The following is a 23,579-nucleotide window of genomic DNA, read 5'->3' as shown; positions in this document are numbered from 1 at the left end:
TCTGAGATGCCTGTGAAGTAAAAATGTCCTAATTATGTCCCACAGGAAGAAACTGTGTCCTTTACTGATCGTTTCGGTGATTTATCATGAACTCTGCTTTTAGTCATGTGTCTGTGTGGTGACTTACAGGATGAGTTAGATCTTCTCACAGCCCCTCTTACTCATCAGAAATTTTGAGGCTGTAACCTGCTCCTGAGTCACTGGTGAGTCACAGCTTGGCCCTTGGAAAAGAAAAGATGACCAAATTCTGACATCCTTGAGGTTTGCCCCCAAAATAGTGTGTCAGTCACCGGCACCACTTCTGTGTGATGATTCCCACTGCGAGCTGAGGGATCAAAACTAATTCATGAGTAATAATTGCAACAAATCCCTCGAGCCGTGACTCATGTTTATCTTGGTGCTGAAAGATTTTTGCCCTTCACTTGAGAGACCTAGGAATGGGAACAAGTGATAAAACTGCCCAAAAATCGGTGTCTGAGGGCAAGGCCCCCACGGGGTGGGTTTGAGCAGGTCTGTAGGGGGATGGTTTGTGCCGGGCTGTTCTGAGGGAATTCGCAGGTGTGAAACCTCTTCAGGTGCACAAAGGGCAGCTTTAACGAAGCTTTACAATAGCCTAATTCATTGCTGAGTTAAAATAATCCCTCATCAGCCCGCTACAAAGTAGTAGTGGGTCTGTGTGAGAGCTCTGCACAGGCACAGCAGAGCATTTAGAGTAATTTCCTAATATAGACAACCCACTCTGTTCTCTTCCTTTCCTTCGCTCTGCTTTGGCTCCGTGACAGCGGCGTTACAAAAACAGGGAGAGAAGACCTGAAAGTGAAAATGAGACTTGCTGTGCAGCTCTGTGTCACTTGGAGAGACTCAGGGAGTCGGCTCCATGGGATTTGTGAGGTGTCAGCTCTGACGGGACCTGTTTTAGTGGTGTTTTCCCCCCTCTCTGCAGCGGGATTGTGGTGGGGGGTGGGTGCGTTTTCCCCTGCATGGGTTTACTCCCCAGCCCACTGGGTGTATTCCCAGGTCTCTGCCCTGTGTTTTGCTGCCCAGTTCAAGGAAATAATCTCCCAGACACGCGTGTAAAGTCATCCTGCAGCTGTGTGTCCTGGCGCGGAGTGGACAGCAACACATCCATCCCCGCATCAGCGTGCAGGGAAAAGGGATTTTCCCTCCGCTGCTGCTCTCTCCCGGCCGAGTTTCTGTTTCTGCTGGGAAATAGGAGGACAACCCCCCAGGGGGAATCTGATCCAGCCCCCCGGGGTCCCAAGGGCCGGAGGCTGCCGAGACAGGACGGGCAGGGCCGGGGGGCTGAGCAGATGCCCCGGGGGTCCGGGGAGAGGGGATCGCGGCGCTACCGGTGGGTGCAGGAGACGGCCCGGTGGGAAGGCAGCCGGGGACCTCTGCTGGGCGAAGCCTTAAAATGCCCTTTTTTCCCCCAAAATCGTGCCCTGCGGCCAGGCTGGCGCTGGGAGCCCTCCGGAGGGCGCCAGCACCTCGTCTTTCCCCGCCGGGCCGGTCCCCCCATCCCCGCTGCCCCTGGGGGACCGGGAGAGCATCCTCCTGCATCCTCCGGCCGCGGCACCGGGCGGGCACCGGGACCAGCCCGGGGCAGGATCTGAACCGGGAGGGCGAGGAGATGCTGGGACATCGCCTGGGTCCCTGCAGGGAAAGGGGAAATCTTCCAGGACTGGGAATAACGAGACTGGGAATAATAATATTCCTCGATCATTTCTCCCATCTATCCATCCTTCCGTCCTCTGCTCTGGTCCCCTGTCTGTCCTGTCCAACCCCCCGCTCCTCCTGTCCCATCCCGATCCTCTCCATCCCTGCTCCCGGAGCGGAGCTTCCTGGGGTGGGGCGTTCCGATTTTAGCGGAGATCTCCCGGGCAAAGGGGTACCCGGGCTCCGGTGCGGCCACAGTGGCTCCCGGAGCTCATCAGCGGTGGCGAAACGAACCCACGGCACCTCAACCTCCCTCTGCAAATCCAGCCGGGAGCCGGGACGGCCGTGGGGGCTCCTCTGGCAGTTTTGTCGCCGTTGGGAGAGTCAAAAAACATCACCAGGGGCAGCGGTGAAAGTTGTCGCGCCCAGCTGGGGACCGATCGCTGCCCACCCCGGTGCTCCGTGTCCCCCCCGCCCCTGGTGCCCGGTGCCCCCGCCCCGTCCCGGTGTCCGCTCACTCGGGCACCTCGATTTTTGAGTGATAACTTGCGAGCAGCCCGGGAACCACTCCCCAAAGGCATCTCTTTGTCTTATCTCCATTTGGGAACCAGCGAACCGCCCTGTGCCCCCGGGGCGCTCCCGGGGAGGGGGGCGCAGCCTCAGGCTCTGCCTTCCCTGCTGCAGGGAGAGGGATGGTTCTGCCAGGAGCTTCCTCGAAAGCGGACCCGAAGCTGGAATGTCCCTTTTGGAGTGAAACACAAATATTTCCCATTTTCTTGTGTCCCGGATCCGTGTCCCCCCCACCTCCCTCCGGACCTCAGCTGGGAGATACCACCGTGCTAAAAAATAATACTAAATTCAAATAAAGACCAACAGATGCAACCCCCACCCCTCCCCGCTCAGGAAAGCACTCCAGAACGAGTCTCAGCCTTTCCATGACTTCTTTTTCCATCTCGAATTCCAGGGTTTAACCCAACTAAACTGCAGGTAGAGCAGCTCCTGCCTGGGTGGTGCTGAGCGTGGAGCCCCCACACCTCTGGCTGAGTGTCCGTGTGTCTGTGAGTGCTCGGATCCACTCATGCAAGGACACACGGACACTTCGTGTCCCAGGAGGGTTTGACATGACCCCTCAGCCCTGTAGCCCAGGTTTTGTGCCAATCTCTGCCATAAATCAATACTTAAATCAAAATTCAGGCTATTTAAACACACATAGGGAGAACACACACACACAACCCCAACTCTGCTCTTCCCTGCCTACACCTTGATGGGCCTCACCATTTAGAGATTCCCAAAGCTTTTCCTTCTGGATGCTGAGAGCCCTGACCCCCACCCATCCTCCCTGCCTGGGAGGTGCTTGGGATGAGCACACAAATACCCATTTGCAGCAGCAAAAACGCCCCGGCCGGGTCGACCCTGAGGATCCGCCCGTGCAGCGAGAGAGGTTTTATGATTATCGTTGCTGTTGCCAGAAACCAGCAAACTTTACAGTCCAGATGTTTGGAGAGTGTCAGAACAACTTGCTGCCATTGTTTTTATGGCGAAATCAAAAAGCCACGGCCGGGGTTTATAACCTGAGAGCTCGCCCAGCCCTGCAAAGAATGCAGGTTGCTCCTCGCTTTCCACCTCTCTAACCCAGATGCTCCGCTATCTCCCACTGCTGACAGCCGCCTGCTTCAAAGGCTTGTCCTCAGTGACCCATCAATTAGGATAAAAAATGGGCTCTCCTTCTCCTTGCATTTGTTTTGGGAAGAGGGAAATTATTTAAACAACTGTATCTCCATTAAACGAGGGGAGCGAGGGCGGGGAGCAGATCTTCTTACCTTCTGAAATGGGGGGAAATGCTGGTTCACAAAACAGATCCTTTTTTTTTTGGGGGGGGGTTAGGCCACGTAACACCCTCACAAATCATTTTTGGTGCACCTCCCCAAGCCCTGGGTAGTAACAAGACTGCAGTTCAGGGGTAGGAGATGATGTTTTCCCCTTCGTTTCATCACTCAGTGGGTTAAAAGACAAAGGGTGAATATTAATGCTGAGATCTCATCTCTTTTTGGTTTATAATTCTTACCTTTTTTAAATTAATTTATTTATTTACAATTCTTACCTTTTTTTTTACAGTTCTAACCCTTTTATTTCACGTATCCATTCTGAGGACACTTTTGAAGGCCCTGCATCCTCCAGCCCCAACCCGGTGTTTTCCTCCCCATTTCTCTCAGAGAAGGGGGGAAAAAACTGAGGGGAGAGTGGGCCTTTCCACAGGATTCCTCTATTTCCCCTGAAAAAAAGGGGGAAATTTGTGCAAACTGAGTGACTTCTGGGCCGGAGCAATCCTCGCTGAGCGTCCCCAGCAGTGAGGGGGCTCGGCAGCGCCAGTGGCAGCCGCTCTTCCTTTTATTGTCACCAATTAGGTGGGTGTTGGTATAAAAAGGACTCCCAAGGACTCCCATCCTTCCCCACCCCGAAGGGCACCATGAGCCTTTAGGATGAGTCCCTTTAAACAGCCCCTTTGCCTTTTTTATTTACAATAAACACGTTTTTGTTAATGAAACCCTCGCCCACTTCGCAACCCCCCCCCCCTCCTCCTTTCTCCCCCTTCCCTCCCGGCTTCCCTCCCCTTCCCAAACTCCATAAAGCTCCAGCTTTGCATATCTGAGCCCTGGTCGGTGGGGTTGGGTCCTTCGGGGGTCCCGGGGTCAGGCTGGGGGCAGCAGGGTCATTGTATTGCCATCATGGGTCAATAAGCAACTGGTCAGGCTCTCAATCCACATCAGGCCTTGAAGAGGACTGGGAAATGGGAGAATCCATTCATAATAATAATAAACTTGTCAATCAATAACAGGCAGGAGAAATACTTTGTAAAAGGTAAAAAAAAAAAAAAAAAGGAAAAAAAATAGTAGGGTTTTTCCTTCCCCCCCCTCTTCTTTTCTAAAGTTTGACAACACGAAGCTCGACAAGTTTCAAATCACTCCGAGGGTATTTGGCTGAGGAATTTTAAATCATAATTGCGTGGAACATAACACTTAAAATGTTAAGGAATGAGCGTTGTAGCTACCAGTGAAATTTAAATAAGAATTGATAACATCCCCCAAAGAATATAAAATGCTTTTTGAGGGGAAAAAGCGGCATCCAAGACCATTCTCCATCTTATAAAGAGACTGAAGGGTTGTGGCTTTCTTGCCTCTCCTTTAATTCCTACTGATACCAGCACCTACCAAAGGGCAAGGAGGAGTTTTGCTTTAAGCTTATTTCAGCAACAGAAATATTTTCCAGCCCTATTTTAATTTTAAATGGAATTATTGAACAAAACCTCTGTGTTAGTAGCAAATTGGTGGGGTTGACATACCGAGAATTTAAAGGGAAATAAAATAAACCCCCACGAAACGAGATTACTTGGGATGAAATTTGTTAGAAAATCCGGGCTTATCAGTGGACTAATCTACAAATTATTTTATTGGTGGCTGCTGCCCTATGAAAGGGGTAAGAGCCTGGATTAGGCGAGAAGGGGGGGGAAACAACCAAATCACAACAGAATATGGGAAACATCAAAAGGCGACGGGAGAATAATGGGAATTCTCTGCTGGCTTTAAGATCGAGGCATGAAATCTCCCATCTACAAACTCGTTTTTCCTCTTTCCTTACAAGTCCGGGGTTGTTGTTTTTTTCTGTGTGTGTGTGTTGGGTTTTTTTTTTTATTGGGAGGGGGTGATTTAAAGACACACGCTCCTCTCAGCCACAAAACCAATATTTTAAATAATCGGGGCAGGGGGGAGAAAATAACCTCGGAAAATGGAGTTTCTCCCCTCCCAGCCTCCCCTCACAAGTTGCCGGCTTTACCAGGACCCTCCTCCAAAGGCTTTTCGCAGCGATTTCTCCAGGAGAAGGATCCCCTCTTGGCACTATTTAGCTGTATTTGCTTAGGAAAACAAACAAACAGCTATTTTTTCTCCCCCCCAATCAGCGGTGTTTATTAGGGTCTAATTCCCTTCAGCTGCTCTCCAGAAAAATGTGGTTTCTTTGTCAGGGGACGCTGAAAGGCTGTTTATTGGGAAAGATAGAAATAAAGCCCCGAGTCTGAAAGGATGTTGGAAGGCAGGGAAGGATGGGAGCGTCTCTTTCCCGAACCGGGACCCTCCTCCCACGCCAGAAAATCCTCGTGAAGGAGAAAAAAACCCCCTGGACAATTAAAAACTGACTCCTTTCTCCATCCCTTCGGGATCTGCTGCCCGGATTTTTCTTAAATCTCCAGTTTTACCCGAAATCTCTTTTGTTTTACCTGAAATCTCCGTTATTTTACCCTAAAGCTCTCTCTTTTACGCCAAATCTCTCTCTTTTACCCCAGATCTCTCAGTCTTAAGCCAAGCAAGGCTTAAAACCTTTTAAGCTCAGTCTAAGCAGCACCATTTGTTCTGATGTATCCTACTGCTCTTCCTAGGCCTCTCTAATAGTTTAAACCCTGCACTTTTCATCAGATTCCCCATTTTCCATTATTTTTGAGGGTACTTTTGTGTGATTTGTTGTCAGTTGGGGGTCTTGTTTTTTGGGTTGATGTTTGGGGTTTGGTTTTATTTTTATTTTTACAGGTTTCCTCCCCCTTCCACTCCCCAAACCGTGTTATTTTACAAGGAGAAAAAAAGGCCACAGGAGCAGCAACCTGAGCCGTTTCCAAACTGGAATCCACTTTTCTGTCTTTGTGTTTTGAATGAAAAGAGGAGATAAAGGGATTTACATCTTTCTAAATTGTCCCTAAATTCAGCTTTTATTTGCAGCTGAAGGAAAAGAAACAAACAAATAAAAAGAAATCCAAAAATAATGGAATATTATTTGCATCCCAGCACAGATCCACTGGAAATCATCCCAGTTTGATGCTGGCATATCCCAGCTCCACACTGGGCCACTCTTCTCAGGCACTCCAGAAGCCTCTTATAAATAGGAAAATTAATAAATTCTCCCACTCAAACATTATTTTAGCAACAGTAGAATTTATTAAAATATTCTTAATTAGTGATGAAAAGGGCTCCAAGTTTAGACTCATGGATGGGGAGATGTTTTTAGGTGGTTTCAGTGATTATTATTCACAAACTAGTCATTGAGAAGAAAGGAGGGAAATCACTGAAAAATTCCTGAGAAATCAGAGAACCATTTAAAAAATCATAAAATTATTGAACCATTTAGGTCGGAAAAGAGCTTTAAGATTGAGTCCAGCTATTAATCTTGAAAAATGAGAAAGAAATCCCAAAAAATAACCTTATCCCACGGGAAGGAGAAGGAATATCTTTGCTTTTGAGTGCACCTGAGAGCATTTTAGCAATCCCTGGCTGCTGGCAGCACAAAGATGGATCAGTTATAAAATTCCTCATCACCCCAAGGAGAAGGTTTTTTTTCCCATCCTGACCTGTCCATCCCTCAGGACAGGTTTGGATCTGCTCCTCCAGTTCCCCCCCTGTAGTAAAATGTACCAGAGACCTTTAAAAAACTCAGTGCATCAAAATGATTTGTGGAAATATTTCCATGCCAAACACCTTCAGTGCCCATCAGGAGCCACAGCCTCTCCCAAAATACCCAGGGTTTCCCCAGGGAGCACCAGGCCCATCCTGCTCCAGGAAAGAGCATTTAGTGTCTCCTGGGCACCTTTTCCAATATTCTGAGATATTCCCTCTTCTTCCCATGGGATAAGGTTGTTTTTCAGGATTTCTGTCTTATTTTTCAAGATTAAAAGCTGGACTCGATCTTAAAGGTCTTTCCCGACCTAAATGGTTCCAAGGGCACGGCCAGTTGGTCCCTTCTTTAGGATTCCCTGCACGGAGGGATCGTTTTGGCCACCTCATTTTCCTGGGATTTGTTTCTCACGAGGCACTGTAGTAAATAAAACCATTCCTTGCAACGGAAAGAGTTCAGCTGGGCCAAAATTAATTTCTAAGCTTATATTTTCTCCTGGTGAATCTGGTGTATCCTCCCAAGTTCCTGCTGCTCTGTGAATTCCGGGCTCATCCCTGCTGGGGATCCTGGCTTCTTTTCCTGCTGGCACCCACTTTTCACTTGGATCTCCCCTCCCCTTCTCTCTGTGGGGGGTGTTGAATTTGGGAGAGCCAGATCTGAGGTGTTTGAGCAAACCCACCCCTCAACCTGAACCAACCCCCCCCAGAGCAGCTCCCCCAATTATTCCCCACCCCCCAGGAAAAAAAAAAAAAAAAAGAGCCCTTTTTGATTTATTTTGGCTTTCTTTCCATTTCTGGTGTCCTGGCACCGCATCCAACAGAAAACGAGGCACGGGGAAAAAACGTGGAATTCCCACGGGAAGCCCCGGCCGCAGCCCGTGGGATCCACGTGGAAATCCCGCGGGAAGCCGGGTGGGATCCGTGGGGCTGCACGGCCTCGTGAGGGGGAGGAGCGGGGTCGACCCTCACCCTGCAACCCACGGAGCTCCCGCAGCCCCCGGACACGCGGGAATCCCCCTCCTTCTCCTCCCCTCCTCCTCCCTCTTCCTCCTCCTCCTCCCGCGGGTCCCTCCGCGCTTCCGTGCAGGCAAACCCGCACCTTCCCGCAAAGCCAGCCCACGCGGGGAGGCGCGTGGGGACGAGTTTACGGGAATAACCTCACCTGAGAAGTCCCCCCCGCTCTTTGATCGCGCTCCCAAATTCCGCCCACGCCTCCGGAGGGAGGGAGGGAAGAGGGAGGGGGAAGGGGGTCCTGCGCCTCCAGGACCCCTGGAATTGGGATATCGCCATATCCGGGTAACTTTTATCTCTTCCCGAGGGAACAACCAGCCCTGACAGGTACGAGGGTTGTCTCCAGGGTGGAGATTATTGTGGGGTTCTCCTCCGGGTTATTCTCCTCAGGCCCAGGAGGGTTGGAAACTCCCCTCGACCCTCGGGAGCTGAGATGCAAAAATACAAGTGTATAAATATATAATTATACAATCACATAAATACACAAACCTGCAGATGAGCCGAGATAAAAATATAAAATGGTACGAAAAAGAAGATACACAAACATTCAGTCCCACAAACACACGGATATTCAGGTAAACACATAAACACCCCAATGAACACACAGATACATCCAGATCCAGGTCCAGGCCCTGCCAGGCCTTCTGGCCAGGCCCAATTCCCAAAGCTGCCTCCCTTGGGATTGGGGCATCCCCTCGTCCCCTACCACAGCCCCCAACCCTGGCGTGGCACCCACGGAACATCCCAATCCCTGGTTATTCCCATCTCAGGCCTGCAGCCCCCGTAAAAATAAACATAAAGGGGTATAAACCCACCATCCACCTAACAGTGACCTGTAAATTGACAACCGGGAGGTGAAGGTGACCCGGAGGGGACACTGTGCGGGCACTGGGGACCCGCAGTGAGGTCACCTACAGCGGAACACAGAGAATTTATGGTGCAACCCAAACGCCTTCACTCGTGAGCCACCACCCACCTGCCCGTGTCCTGCCCACCATCACACACACACACAGGGATGTAAATTATCTGATTGCCCCACATCGAGCTGCCCGTGTCCCCACAGCCACAGCCACGCACAGGCACTCCTGTTCCACACTGAACTTTATCCCCCTGCCCAAATCCTGCCTGCTCGAGCTCCTACGGACAGAGCTTTCCTGGGAAATGACGTATCCATACATTCTCCTTCAGAGCCCTGTTTCCTCCTGACCGGCGATCAGGGGGCTCTGGTTCCTCTCTAACCCCCCAAGCGATGGGGAAGAGTTTATTGCTCTGCTCCAACTTGTATTTTCTCTGCCAGACCCCCCCCCCTCCCAAAGCCCGCGGCTGCATCAGCCTCATCGGAGGGGGATATTCCCTGCCAGCTCCTTCCTCCACCCCACGCTCCCCTCCTCCAGTCTGGCACGGAGCAAAGCTCAGCCTATAGGTAAAATGGTTCTGGCTTTATGTGGAAAGGAAGAAAAAAAAAAAAAAAAAAGGCAAAAAAAAAAAAAAAGCAGCCCCGGGATCTCCATTCTGTTTGCGAAGGGAAGCTCCAGGCTGGCTGAAATCGGGATTTTTTTCTTTTTTTTTGTGGTCCCTCGCAAGGAGCCACCGCAACAAGCTGCAGTGTCCCCGAAAGCGGCCGCTTTCCGTCCATCGCGATGCGAACTCTCCCCCCCCCCACTCTCCCCTCTGCCCAAACAAAGAGGAATTTGGTGTTTGTGTTGGCCGGCAGACCTTTACTCACAGGAAACTCTTGCCTGTGGAAAACGAGGGTGAAATGTGGTGGTTTAATGCAGCCGGATCTGGAAAAGTGGGGGGTTTCTACGCGCAGCAAGGCCAAGGGTGTGTGGGGGGGGGGCAGCACCCATGGGTGCTGGGAAGGGGGAAAGCCCCCACAGGGATCCCCTTCCCAGCAAAACCCCATCGGGGGGTTCCCCTCCCCTCCGCCGGCCGGGAGGTAAAAGCAAATCAGGTGATCTCCGCTCCCAAATTAAAGGCGATGTTGGAGTTATTTTAATTATTTTTTTTTACACGCACACTCAGGAATGCGCTTCCTCCTCCTCCTCCTCCTCCTCCTCCTCCTCCTCCTGCTTCTCCTCCTCTGGGAGCGTTGCTAAATCGGGATCACTTGTGGTTGATTGTACATAGAGTTTAACAAATTATTATTATCAAATTACTCCGATTTTGCCATTTGAACCACACACCAAAAAAAAAAAAAAAAAAAGGCAGAGGAAGACTAAAAGCAACTTTTCATGTGGGAGACAGACGAGGCTTGAAAGGGAGCAGCGTGCACTGCAGAGCTGCAGCTTCCCTTCCCCCAGAAAGGTTTCCGAGGTAACTGTTTCCCCAAAATTAGCCTCCTGAGCGGAGAGTTAAAATCCCTCGGTCCAGCCTCCGCGGCTCCACTCGCTCCGCTCAAGTAGCTTCAGGTTTATAAAGAAATCGAAGAGAAGGGGACGGGACAATGGAGCTGCGGGCCGGGTGAGGGCTTGGGGCGCTTTTTTTCCTTTCCCCTTTTCCCCCTTTGGAAAAAGGAATCTGCAAGCCCTGGTTTTTTTTTGGGAAAACGTCGCCTGGTTTGTAAGGCAGGAGAGTTACCAAATACCGAAGAAATCTTGGGATTTAAAGTTGGAAATAAAGTTTAGCAGCGCAAGGGCATGCAAGAGAATTTCCTTTTTTCCCCATATTTTTTTCTTTTCACCCTATTTTTTCCTTTTCCCCCCTCATTTTTTTCTCTCTTTTTTTTTTTCTTTTCCATTTTTTTTCCTTTTAAGAAAGAGTTTGGAAGAAAAAGATACGAAGTGAATAAAGACCGTGTGTGAGTAAAAAAAAAAAAAAAAAAGAGGAATCTATAACTATCTTTACGTTGCTTTTCTTTGCCGATGTTATTGTTGATACCGCGCTCCAACCCCTGCTCCTTCCAGCTAATAAATACAGTAATTGGCAATTAATAAGCATTCCAGTCCGAGTTGAAGGATGAATTGTCGCGGAGTCAATCGTTTTGAACAACTCGCTTAGAGGAATATCTTTCACGCTTTATTAAATATATACGTACACACACCCATCCCAGAGGAATCCAGATTTGGGAAGGCGCAGCGACCTCTTAAAACAACCCTACGTGGAGAGAGAGAGAGAGAAAAAAATTATATATATATATGTATATATATAGCTAAACCGCGGAAACAAAGCGGAGGCACCCGCGCTGCCGTCGCCTCGAAAACGGCGTAATTTTGAACATATATTTTTATATATTTCGCAGGGAAGGAGCAGCCCGGGGAGGGCTCCATTGTGTGCGCCCGGGCTGGGGCTGCGCGGGGGCTGCGCGGGGCGGCCCCCCCGGGGCTCGTGGGGCGGGGGTGGTGGTGGGGGGTTTGGGGCGGGAGGGGTGCGTGTGAAATGTTGGGGTTTAATGACATCAGAGGCCCCGGGCGCCCAATCAGGGGGCGGGCGGCGGGTCCGGCGCGATGGGGTGTTCCCGGAATATACCGACCGCGGCCGCTGGGCCGCGAGTGCGGAGCCCGGGAAGGTGGGAGCCGCACGGAGCCCCGCGGCTCCCCCGCCGCCCGGACCCCCCTACCCTCTCCCCGGCACCTCCGCCACCATTTTTCCGTGCCCCCCCCCCCCTCCTTCCTCGCCGGTAGCTTTGTTTGCTTAAGCATCTCAGTGGCTTCGCACGGCCGAGGTTGGGGAGTGTCCGTGCTTGTTGATTCTCTGCCCCCTCATCCCCCTCCCCGCCTTTCCGCCCCCCCCAAAAAAAGAGAGATTATTTTGGAGGCGGAAGGTGGGTGCGCTGGCGCGGGTGGGGGCTGGCCGGGGGGAGCCCGGAGGATGCGAGATGTTTGACTTCTTTATTTTTCTTTCCTTTTTTTTGGCCGGGGAGGGGGAAGACGAGGAGTCAAGCCGCGGTGCAGGCGGAGGAACTGGGTGTTCGGAAGATGTTGCAAACCATTGACTGGAGCGTTTGAAAGGGAGATCGGCTGCTTTGGCTTTTTTTTTTTTTTCCTTCTTTTTTTTTTCCCTCCCCTCCCCTTTCCCCCTCTCCGGAGGGTAAGGGATGTGTGTGATCAGGGAGTGGAAACAAATATGTCCTTATTTTCAATGCCCCCTTTGAAAGAGACAAAGTAAATGCTCCTTGCAAAATGTTCCTGACCTGCGAAGGGACCTTCGGAATTGTTCCAGCCACCATGGATTACAATGGGGAAGCCAGGCCGGGGGATTTTCATGCTGGCTATCAAGAAATCGAAGGGATAAACTTGGGATACTTACAGATCAATGGCACCCAGATGTTTGCTTTGGCCCAGGTCCTCAGCGACCTGTTTAAGGATATCCCCAGGACCACCATCAGCAAGAAGATGGAAACCTTAAAGATCAAGAGCCGGCGCTGCGATCTTAAAGAGCTCCGGACCCTCAAGGCCATCAACTCGGTGCCCACCCGCGCGGTGAAGTGTTCGCTCATCTCCAAGGCGGACCTGGAGGCTCTCTGCACCTCCTGCAAGAGCCTCAGCCCCCGCAGGAGGAAGAGGAAAAGGAAGAGCAAGAGGAGGGAGCAGCTGCTGCTGCCGGACCCGGGGGAGCTGTTCCCCTGCCCCCGGCCCCAGCTGCTGCCGCCCTGCAGAGCCGGCGGCTGCTGCGGCCCCGCCGCCCCGGCCGCCCCGGCCGCCCCCGCCTTCCCGGCCCGCAGCCCTTCCACAGGGCCTTCCCGCCCCGGGGGGGCCGCGGGCTGGCGGGCCGGGGGGGTCTCTTCGCCGGGGTGCTGGCCGGGTACCCCCGCGACCTGGCCCTGCTGCACCCCGCGGCCGCGCATCCCGCCGCGCTCCCGGCCGCGCTCGCCCCCGCGGGCCGGCGCAAGCGGGGGCCCTGCTGCGCCAAGGGGCTCTTCCCGCAGGAGAAGGGGCCCGCGGCCGCCAGGAAGGGCCGCTCCTCCGGCTTCCCCGGCTCCAAGCGCCAGGGCACCTCCGCCGGCTACTCCAGCGACTCGGACTCCAGCCTGGACTTCGCCGGGTCCAGCCCCGCCACCTCCAGCGACTCGTCCGAGGAGGAGGAGGAGGAAGAGGAGGAGGAGGAGGAAGGGGACAGCTCGTGCAGCAGCGAGGAAGGCAGCTCCTCGGAGTCGGAGAGCAGCTCGCTGTGCAGCGGGGACTCGGTGCAGAGCACCCGGTACAGGCAGGCGGCTCTGCCGCGCTTCCAGCCGCAGCCCCCCCGGGAGCCCCTCGGGGAGGAGCGCCTGGCCGAGCCCCCCCCGAGCGTGGGCAAAGCGCTGCGCCCCGACCCCGACCTCCTCTTCCTCTCGCAGCAGCTCTGGGCCAGGACTTTGCGAGCGTCAACTTTGGAAAGTTTGAGCCCGGCTCCAGCCCTGGGCTCGGGGGCTCAGCCGCAGCCGGGGCTGTACGCGAAGCAGGAGGCCTCCCCTTCCTCCTCCTCTTCCTCCTCCTCCTCCTCCTCCCCCCCTCCCTCCCCGAGCAGCACCCCCGAGGGGGACCCGCAACAAAAGGAGGGAGGCTTTGGGGACGCCGAGCCCTGCGCCAAAGGGAAGGATTTGCACAAAGATGCCTCGAACAATAGAGCCTCGTTAGAACGGGCTGAGCGGCAAAGCGGAGCCTTAATCGGGCCGGCGCCTTCCCCAGAGGCGGCCCCGGGCTCGGCCCCGCAGCCCCCGGAGCTGGGGGGGAGCCCCGGCCCCGCGCCCCCCGAGGAGGCGGGGGAGCCCCGGCGGGAGCACTTTGACCGGCTGATCCGGCAATCCAAGCTGTGGTGTTATGCCAAAGGGTTCAACCTGGACGGGAAAAGTTTGCGGCACGGAGGGAGGCCGGAGCCCTGGAAAGGCGCAGAGCTCAAATCCCCCGGCTCCAAAAGAGCAGAGAGCCCCAGCACCTTGTCATCCAAAGCTTTGAGAGGCAATGGCTCGGAAAGGAATGCCAAGCGCAGACGCCTTGCCAGAGGCGCTGAGGCAGAAAGGCAACAGAGCTCCTCCAAAGGGAGGCCACAAAAGACTCCGAGGAGGAATGCCAAAAAGGGAAACACTCCCTGCAAACGCCTCGGCAGCGCCGGGCCAACCCCGCCTCGGAATTCCTTCAGCCTCATGGGCAACTTCCCTTGTATTCCCTCCCTGGTCGTGGGGGAAGATGGGGACCTGTGTCCTGCCTCCTCCCTCGGGGGCAAAAACTCCTGGGCTCTCTCCAAAACCCACCCGCTGTGGAGCTGGCACCTGGGGGGCAACGCCATCCCGGTGCCCCCCAGCCTCAAATTCCGGGGCTATAGCCTGGAGGATCTCTAAGGACAGCGGACGGCCCGGAGGAAAGGTTTACACGCAACAGATGAGAGCTGGGAGGGGGGGGGGGAGGTGGCCGGGCCGGGGCGTCCCGGGGTGTCCCGGGGGCCGGGGGTGGGCAACGGGTCCCTCCGTCCCACCGAGCTCCGAGCCGGGGCTTCCCGGGTGGGGAAGGGGCTGCCCGGAGGAGCCGTGTGAGCTCCGGAGGGTGCGGGAGCGTTCCGGGGGGGGTGCGAGTGAGTGTGTGCACGGCTCCGGCTGGGGGGGACACGGGGGGTCCCCGCTCTGTCCGGTTTGGGGGGCGGGGGATTTATTTTCGTCCGTGTACGCGCCAGGGTCCGGTGTTGGGTTTGGGATGAGTTTAAGGATGGAACTAAAACACGCGATCAAACCCAGGGGGTGGCGATGGACGCCCCCTAAACCCCCTAAAATCACTCCACTCACTCCCCGCCCCGCTGCCAAACGCGATGGGTTGTTCCCAGCAGAGGGATTTGGGACGAGCAGGCTTCTCGTGACCCAGGGAAAGGGTTGGAAGCGGAGGGAATTCTCTTGGAGCGGAGGGAAGGGGCTCCCGCCACCCCGACCCCCACCCCATTCTCACGCCAAAAAAAAAACGCGAGGAAAGAACAGATCTAATTTCTCCCTTTTCCTCCTTAAATGCGTTGCATGAAACTAAAAATAATCACAAGCAGAGAGAAATAAAATCAGGCAGCAGAAACCTTCCTCCTCGGCCCGAGCCAATGCCGGCGAAACAGGGAGCAGCTCTCCCAAATCCCGACATTAACAGCGATGTCAGGTTTTCCGTCTAGTTAAGCGACAGGAAGAAAACAAGCAACTTTAAAAAGACCAGGAAATTCGGTTTGTTAAAAGAAACCAGGAGGTTTGGAGAGGAAGTCACTTGAAACTGTTCCACGTATATTAAATTAAAAAAAAAAAAAAAAGGAGGAGGAGAAGTGGGGGGAGGGAGGAGGGGAAAAAGTGAGGAGTTTGTTGGATAATAACCCCGACTCGCATCGCCCAAAGGTAGCAGGCCTGTAAAAGCTTTACGGGCCCGGGAAATAGGATCCAGGAACATTAGCAATGGGGTACAGATGGAGGATTTGATCTCTCCCCAGCTCCGGAGTGGAATGCGGGCAAGAATGCGGAGGGAATGTCTCTCTCCTCTGCAGAGGAAATCAAATCCCAGTTTAACTTTTCTTCCAAACCAGTGGCTTTGTAACTGGTTCTTCTGACTAGTTCTGATGCGATTTCCACCCCGCTTTGGCATCAAAGCCCCCCCCGGGCTCTCTGAAGTCCTCTCTGGTTTGGAAACCTGAAGCAAATCAAAGCTGTTTTGGAGTTGGTTTTTTTCTGGTTTGTTTTCTTTTTTTTTAGTGAGTGTTTTTCTTTTTCTCCTCCTTCTTCCCAACAGAAAATATTCGCGGCCCTCCGAGGGGATCCCGCAGCGCCCGCTCGGGGATTTCTAATTTTTTTTTCTTTTCCCTCCAAAATTGCCTCCCCGGAAAACAAAAATGGAAAAATAAAATCCCTCCGCAGTGTCCTTTGCTAGAAAGGGAAAGGGAGGGAGAGCAGAACGAGCGCAGGATTTTAAAGAAATTTAACTTAATTCAGACACGGTCCGTCTGGATTTCTTTTTTTTTTCTTTTCTTTAATTCCATCAGCATGTTGAAAAAAAAAGCCAAATGAGAAAAAAAGATATTTTTAAGTCGAGCGTGTTTTATATCTATTAGGCGCTGTTTTTCTTGGAGATGGCGAATTGTTGCTAAAAGCGATGTTTGTTTTACTTGGGGTTTTAGCAGGTTTTGTTGGTTTTTTTTTGGTTAATGGTGCTTTTTTGTTTACTTCGCCCCCTCCCGCTCCTCCCCCGCTGAGCAAAGGAGGGGGGTCGGTCCTTCTCGCTCCGAAATATTCAGGTTTTATGGCCGTTACCCCCCAAAATAACCCCGCGAGGAGCGAGAAAAGCCGATTTTGGGGGGAGTTTGTCCCCGCGGAGCGTCTCGGGGTGCACGCACAGGAATCCCGCACACTGAGGGGGTTTCCCCGCGTGTCCCCCGAGCCCCCCCCTCTGTCCCCACGGCCGGACCCCCCCGGGCAGAGCCGGGAGCGGGACGGGGCCACGCGTGGAGGGGAGAACGCTCCCGTTTTCCATGGAATTGCCGAGCGCGATCGTTCTTGGCCCGAGACTCCCTCAAATCCGGATCGGGTTAAAAATGTATTTTCTAGGAAAAAATAAAATAAAATAAAATTTCAAATACTCTGCGGGCTGGTGGGAGAGAGAAAAACCCCGAGAGCCGCGCTGGGAATTAATGTTAATATCTATATATTCATATATATAGATATACACATGAACATATATATGAATCTAAATAAATATATATATATAAATATATACAACCAGCAACCCCCAGACTCCGCAGCTCCATCTGGAGAGAGGAAACCCCCCCCCGGAAAAACTCAGGAATATTTTCTAAGGGATGAAATCACCTCGGAAAGTGGGTGCGTGGTGGGGAGCGGCACCCCCGCGAGTGCGGGTCCCCGGATATTTATCTCTTGTGTATATTTGTACGTGTGGGTGCCCTAAAAACACCCCTTTTACCCACGATTTGCGAGCGCACGTGGGGGAGATTTTCTATTTTCCTGCTCGCACGCAGACGTGGAGGTGTAAATATCTGTATATAGAGCGAGGGGGGCTTGTGAATAAAATACAAAATACCTCAAAACTTTTATAGGCAAACCCACCTTGAGCGGCTCCTCAAGCAGCGGAAAGAAAAAATAATCCTTGTAATAATAATCCTAATATTAATCGTAATAATCCTCCCGTTTGTTTTTTATTTTAAGACGTTTAAAGAAATTAAGCAATTAAAAAAAAAAAAAAAAGAAAAGACCTTCAGATAAGAGACTGGAGAGGGGGATTGGTGTCACATGGAAAGTAAATGGAATAAAAATATCAATAAATTGAAATAAAAAAAAAAAAAAAAAAAAAGGAAAAAGCCATCTCTTAGCTGAAATAGCCTGTTTGGAACTTAAAAAAAAAATTACCAAACCCAAGCGGGAGTTGGTTGGGAGAGGTGACACCTCCTCGGGACACGATGAGCTGGGAGGAGGGAGCGGTTCAGAGACACGAACCGCTCCGGTTTGGGGTGAAAAATCAACTCACATGGCCAGGGCAGCTGAAAGGACGTAAAAGCACCTTTACAGGACATTAATGACGATGCTTTATTTCCAAACGGGTGCAAAAGAGGCAAAAAAAAAAAAAAAAAAAATCTGATTTCCCCCCCCCCCCCCCCCCTTTTTTTTTTTTTTGGCTATAAAAGTATCTTGTAAAAATAATTGAAAAAAAAAAAAAGAGAGAGAGAAAACTTTTATTAAAAGGTGCTGCTTTTAAAAAACGCAGCTGGCTTTAGACTCAGGAAAAATCTCAGCTTGGATCCGGTGTGGTGCTTTGTAAACACGGTTTTAAGGGTTTCTTTTGGGGCTGGGGGGGGAAATTTCAGGGACTTTTGCTCTCTCTTTTGTGTTGCTGGATTGAAAAAAATTCTAAACCCTCTGGACTAAACAGAAAAAAAAAGAAAAATCAAATCTCATCCCTCCGGATTAAAAATCCCCATCCCTCCGTGGGGTTCCAAATGTTCACTTGGTGGGTGCTTCTCCTTGCTGGAATCCTGGATCCAGGGATAAGGAATTTTGGGAGGGTGCTGTGGATGGGGAGGGGGAAACGTTTCCCCAGTCTGGGCTCATCCAACTGCCCTTTCCCCGGCCTAAAACATGCCTTTAAAAATAACCACCCAGGGGAGGGAAAAAGCCTTTCCCAGCTCTTTTTCTAGCATTTTATTTTTTTGTTTTGGGTTTTTTTTGGTTTTTTTTTTGGGTGGGGGGAGGGGTTTTCTGCTTAAATTTCCCGTACCTTTATTTATTTGAAGTCGCCGTTCGTACCTGCCGATGAAAAGCGTTCATCCCTGCGTGCAATATGGAATCTGGGCTGAGAAATAAATCCCTTTTTTTTTTTTTTTTTTAACAGAACCAGCTGATTTTGGGCCTTTTTTGTTTGTTTGGAGGGTGGGTGGGGAGATGGGGGGGGATTGGTTGCGTGGGGGAGGTGTCTGTGGGCTGTTTTTGGGGGGTGTGTGGGGATTGTACACCCAGTGGGGTGGCCCTGCAAGTGTGTTTTTCCACGATTCCCGTGATTTCCCAGATTTGGGAAGCGTGTTCCCGCCCTCACGCCCCTCCACAGCTCCGTGGGCTCCGTGGGGTTCTCGTGTCCCCACGAGGTTTGGGTCCCTGACCCTCCGTGCCCGGCAGCCCCCCGTGTGTCCATCCCGAGTGGGATGCTCGTGGCTGTGCCCCCTGAGTCTTTCCATGGACAATTTTCCCCCTAAAAAGTCGCTTTTTCCCTCTTTTTAATCCACAATCCCCCCCTCCCCTCCGAGCTGCTCCCCAAACACGTGTCCCTGTTTTGGGGGCCTCAGGGCTGAGTGGCCCTCCTGGAATCAGAGCTCCAGGGAGGGTTTTAAGCCTCTTCCCAAGGGAAACGCAGCCAAAGGCCGGGATATCCCATGGGAGCAGCACTGGCAGGGCCAGCTCCAAACACAAACCCCCGGCAAGGGGCAGAACGAGGGACCCAAAGTGGCTTTTCCTCCCTGGGATGTCACGAGAGGGGCCTGAATCCCACTGGGATTTCAGAGCCGAGCGAGGAAAGTTGGGATTCTGACCTGGGAAGCGCTTCCCTGGCTCTTTCAGTTCTCTCTCCAAACTGGTGGGGAAAAAAAATGGGAAGAGGGAGGAAAGGCAGCCCCGGTGAGGAGCTGGTTAGGTGTGATTAATAATTGGTGTTATTTGATTGCCACAAAATCAAGTGGTGACATCACTTCTGCAAGAAGCCAGGGAAAACCCCTGGAAAAATCCTCAAAAAATCCTGGAAAACTCCCCCTGAACCCCAACTTCCACCAGAACGTGGATCTGCAAATCAAGCTTGCGGTGCTTGAGATCTGTTTGCAGCTATTATTTCCCCCTCCCTCTTTTTTTAGCAAGGAGGACAAGAATCCGAGGCCAAATGAGCCCTGTTTTAAAAATATTTATAATTTGGAGAGGAAAAGCCCGGGGATCACCCCTGAGCAGGAACCAGTGACCCCAGTCTATTATTATTATTATTATTATGTAATATTATCATTAATTATCCTGATTTTTTTAGAGCAGGTGATTGAATTATTTGCAGGGACCAGGTTGGGACCCCAAACCTGTAGATTTGAGGGTTCATGCCCCAAAATTCCAGCTGGGAAAAGGAGGGGGGGGGGAAAGAAGCTCTGGAGCCACAGCTCGAGATGTGGGGGGAGCGGCTGCATTTATTTAGTTTAGTGTCAGGGTGTTAATGATAAATTAGGGAGCGGAGGAGGAGTCAGGAAAACACCAAGCTGGGAGGAAAAAAAAAAAGCAGCGAAACCCCCTGGCAGGGCTGGGGGCAGGGAAGGAGCTTGGGGGGGATTGGGGAGGGTGAGGGATTAAGTGTCACTAAAGGCCTTTCATTTCCCATGTTTACATGTGGTCAATAGGAGGGAATGGACAAGGGTTTATTGTGAGTTATGAGGCTCTTTCTGACTCCCGTGTTATCAATATCTGCCTCTCCCAGGGAGGAAAAGAGGGAGAAAGAGGGGGGAAAGGGGGACGAAAAAGAAAAAGGGAAAGAGAAAAAAAGGGGGGGTGAGGGGGAAGAGAAAATAGTGCTAAAAAAAAGGAAAAATGGGGGAAAAACAGGAAAAAGGGAAAAAAGGAAAAAGAGGGAAAAAAAGGGAAAAGGGAAAAGGGAAAAAGGGGAAAAAAGGGAAAAAGGGGTGAAAAAAGGAAAAAGGGGTGAAAAAAGGAAAAAGGGGAAAATATTAAAAAAAAAAAAAAAGACAGGGAAAAGGGAAAATGGGGGGGAAAAAGGAAACATAAAGAAAAAAGAGAAAAATGGAAAAGGAGGGTAAAAAACAGGAGGCCAAAGCAGGGGAAAAAAATAGGGGTTTTTTAGTTAAAAAAAAAAGAATTTCTTCTCCGAGCTTCCTGGAAGGTGGGAGTTACTCCCCCCATCCATCCATCCCACAAAGCCTTTGGAGGATCCTTCAGCTGTTCCATATAAATCTACGGGCTCAATAGGTGGAGTTTCTGCTTTTAGCAATTGAAAGGAATTACCCTAAATGAGGCCATATGGGAAACTGGGTTCATCCTCCTCCCTCCATCCTCCCCCCCCAAAAAAAAAAAACCAGGACAGGGGTTGTCTGTCCTTTGTCAGGAAAAGGAGGTTCTGGGGCTGTGGGAAGAGGGGAGTGGGGCTTTCCCGAAGTTCTGGGGTGATCCCTGCGGGAATTCCTCCCCTCCAGGGGTTTCTCCTCTCCGGGGCTGCTCCCTCAGGAGGGGTTTGGGGGTCCCAGAAGATGAGGGAGGGGGTCACTACTGCCATGTAGTGACTGGGGCAGTGTTTTCTTCCTGACCCTTTTCCTCCCCATTTTCCTCCTGTTTCTCCTTTTCCCCACATTTCATCCCAGTTCTACATTTTATACCCCCATTTCTCTCCAGTTGCCCCCTTTCCCCCCCCCATCTCACCCCACTTTTCCCTCCTCCCACTCCTTCTCCCCAGCAGGATCCAGCCCCCACTCCCCCCATTCACACTCAGGGCTGTTCACCCTAAATCCTTTTTTATTTTTGTTTTTTTCCTGGAGTTTTCCTGGGCTCATCCAGCCCCTGAATCGGCTGGAAATCCCACTGCCCATCCCACCCCCCCTCGGGTGACTGCTCCCAATTAACCCTCCCAAATTACCCAAGATCTCGTGTAGGAAGCTTGGGATCCCTTGTGCCAGTGGCATCCATCGGGGATGGGCTCCAAAATCCGTCCTCCCCGTGCAGTGTCTGGATCTGGAGTGTCCAGACCACCTTTCACTGTCAGTGGTTTCTCACACCATGGAAAAAACTCTCATGGAATCGCAGGGAAAGTCATAAATTGAGGATTATTTCCAAGCTGGTCTTTAATGTCTCATCAGAGGTGATTTTTTTTGGGGGGGGGAGTAAAAAAAAAAAAGGGGAAAATAACACAAATGCTGCTGTTGGATTTATAATTTCATATTCTTAGCTCTAATTGTTGTTATATCATCCCCTTGGCAGATGTCGGAGTTGATTTTCCCGGTGCTGCGTAACGAAAACCATCGGATTCTGATGAGGGTGAGGGGTGGGAAGGGGAACCCAAAACCTCTGAGATCAGGAATCTGGGAGCAGGAATCTTGGATGAAGCATTTGTGGGACCAGCTCACCCCCTGGCAGGGAATGTGGAGGGGCTGAGAGATCCCGGGGGGACATCACACCTACAGTGGTGTGGGATGCTGCCATCTCCCCTCCCCAGACCCGCTTCCAGGCCGGAAAATCCCAGACCAAGGCAGTTTTTCTGGGAAATAGGGCGACTGTGGGTTATGGGTGACAGGGATTTGTCCCCCCTTGCTGCTGTTCCCTCTGTCTGGGGGTGCTCAGGGTGTGCTCATCGGTTCCCAACCAGAGAAACATCTGGAGTGAATAAAGTCTGAGTGGGCAGGGAGGGCCTGGGGGAGGTTTTGGGGATGAGATGGGGCTGATCCTGCCCCATTCCATGCCCCTTGGTGCCTGCAGGATCAGCAGATCCTCCCTTTCCCCTTTTCCCCCTTTCTTTTTCCCTTTCTCTTTTCCCTCTCCCCCTTTCCCCTCCTGGACACTTGTTTTCCAATCCCGTAATTCCGGGAGAGAGATTCCCCTCTGCTTCCCACTGGCTCCATCATCAACCCTGACAGCTCCTACAATTATCATCAATTATAATGATAATTCCAGCACTTCCCCCTTCAAGGAAAGCCCTGGCACCGACCCTCTGGAAAAGAGGAGTAAGAAATAATCCATCACCAGCACTTTGTGGCAGCAAATCGTTTGGGGCTCGGCTGTCACCTCCCAAAACACCTGAATAATTCACGTCCTGCCTCTTTTCCCTCCCTCCCCAAATATCGACACGTTTGAAGTCCTTGTCAAAACTGAACTGCCCTCCTGGAAACCACCAGCCAGGGAAGGTAAGGGGAGGTGGGTGGCCCTCAAAACAGATTATTCTGGGGGAGGGGAACGCGGGAAAAATCCAAATTTGCGGTTGGTGCGTTTTCCACACGGCAAACTTTCCGTGGGCTCTCAGGTGTGGGCACGAGTGGCACTCCCGCAGCACGTGTGTCCAGGAGCTCACATTCATGATTTAAGGTGCTCCCACAGAGCCCTGAGGTCTTCTGGGGGTGGCTGTGGGGTCCTGGGGGGCTGGGAGGAGTGGGAGGGGAGCAGGACCCTCCTGGAACCCCTCCACCCCAGAGCAGGGAGGTGCAACCCCCTCCACCCCCCAGAGCTGCTCTGCCCCCGCTTTGGGCTTTTCTTCTGGAGGGGAGAAGGTTTTAGGGTGGGAGGGGGGGGAAATGGGGCTGTTTCTGTGGCTCTGGAGGCAAAGCCTGGCTCGTGCTCCGGGACCAAGGTGGGGTCGGCGGGCTCGGAGCTGCCCCGGGATGATGCCACCCCCTCTGCCCTCCCAGAATATGTATTTGTGTATTTATAACATCCCAAGGGTGCAGCTCTGCCTCTCTTGGTTCAAAACAAAACCAGACAGAGCCTTGAAGGGTCAAAAGGGAGGAGGGGGAGGGCTTTTTCTCTACCTACCCCCAGACAAAGATGCCTTTGAATCCGATCAAGCAGAAAAGAACCCCCTTTCCTGTGGGTTTTTGTACGAGGGGAGAGAGGGCTGGGGCTGCCCTGCAAGGTAAAGGGAAAGGAGATCCCTATTTTTCCTTTCAACAATGAGATCTTTATAAATGTTCTCCACACACACACAAAAAAAAAAAAGCAAAAAACAAACCCAAAAAATAAACCCAAACCCACCAAGCCCAGCAGTGGAAGGACCTGGTGGAGTTTTCCCAGTGGGGGCTGGAGGGGACGTTGGAGGACACACTGGGGGTGGCACAGGGAGGGTGAGGGGGTGTTTGCAGTGAGGGTGGGATGCAGTTTGGGGGGTTATTTTGGAAGTGAGGGGAGGGTTCCAGAGCTCCCCCCCCAGCTCCATTGCCCTCAGAGTGTTCCTGGCCTGGCACGACCTGGTAACAAAGAGTCAGAACCTCCCACTGCAGCCCCTCCCACCCCTGACACCCCAAATTCCTCCAGGAGCTCATTCCTGCAGCAGCTCTGGCCCTGGCTCCTTCCAGATCATCCAGAAAAATTCA

The 23,579-nt window shown here is 52.1% G+C and overlaps 1 protein-coding gene across 1 annotated transcript; it reads left to right on the top strand.

The window, feature by feature from the left end:
• The first annotated feature begins 11,806 nt into the window (after window positions 1-11,806).
• Window positions 11,807-14,382, top strand: EPOP (elongin BC and polycomb repressive complex 2 associated protein). Its single transcript, XM_050330782.1, is given in 3 exon segments — window positions 11,807-11,862; window positions 11,962-12,730; window positions 12,733-14,382. Coding segments are annotated over 2 exon segments (2,133 nt in total). The 5' UTR covers window positions 11,807-11,862; window positions 11,962-12,220; the 3' UTR covers window positions 14,356-14,382.
• Window positions 14,383-23,579: the final 9,197 nt, after the last annotated feature.

Source organism: Myiozetetes cayanensis, unplaced genomic scaffold, assembly GCF_022539395.1.
Source record: "Myiozetetes cayanensis isolate MyiCay16 unplaced genomic scaffold, myiCay2020 scf44, whole genome shotgun sequence".
NCBI classification, from domain to species: Eukaryota; Metazoa; Chordata; class Aves; order Passeriformes; family Tyrannidae; genus Myiozetetes; species Myiozetetes cayanensis.
This window is presented reverse-complemented; position numbering and strand designations above follow the sequence as displayed.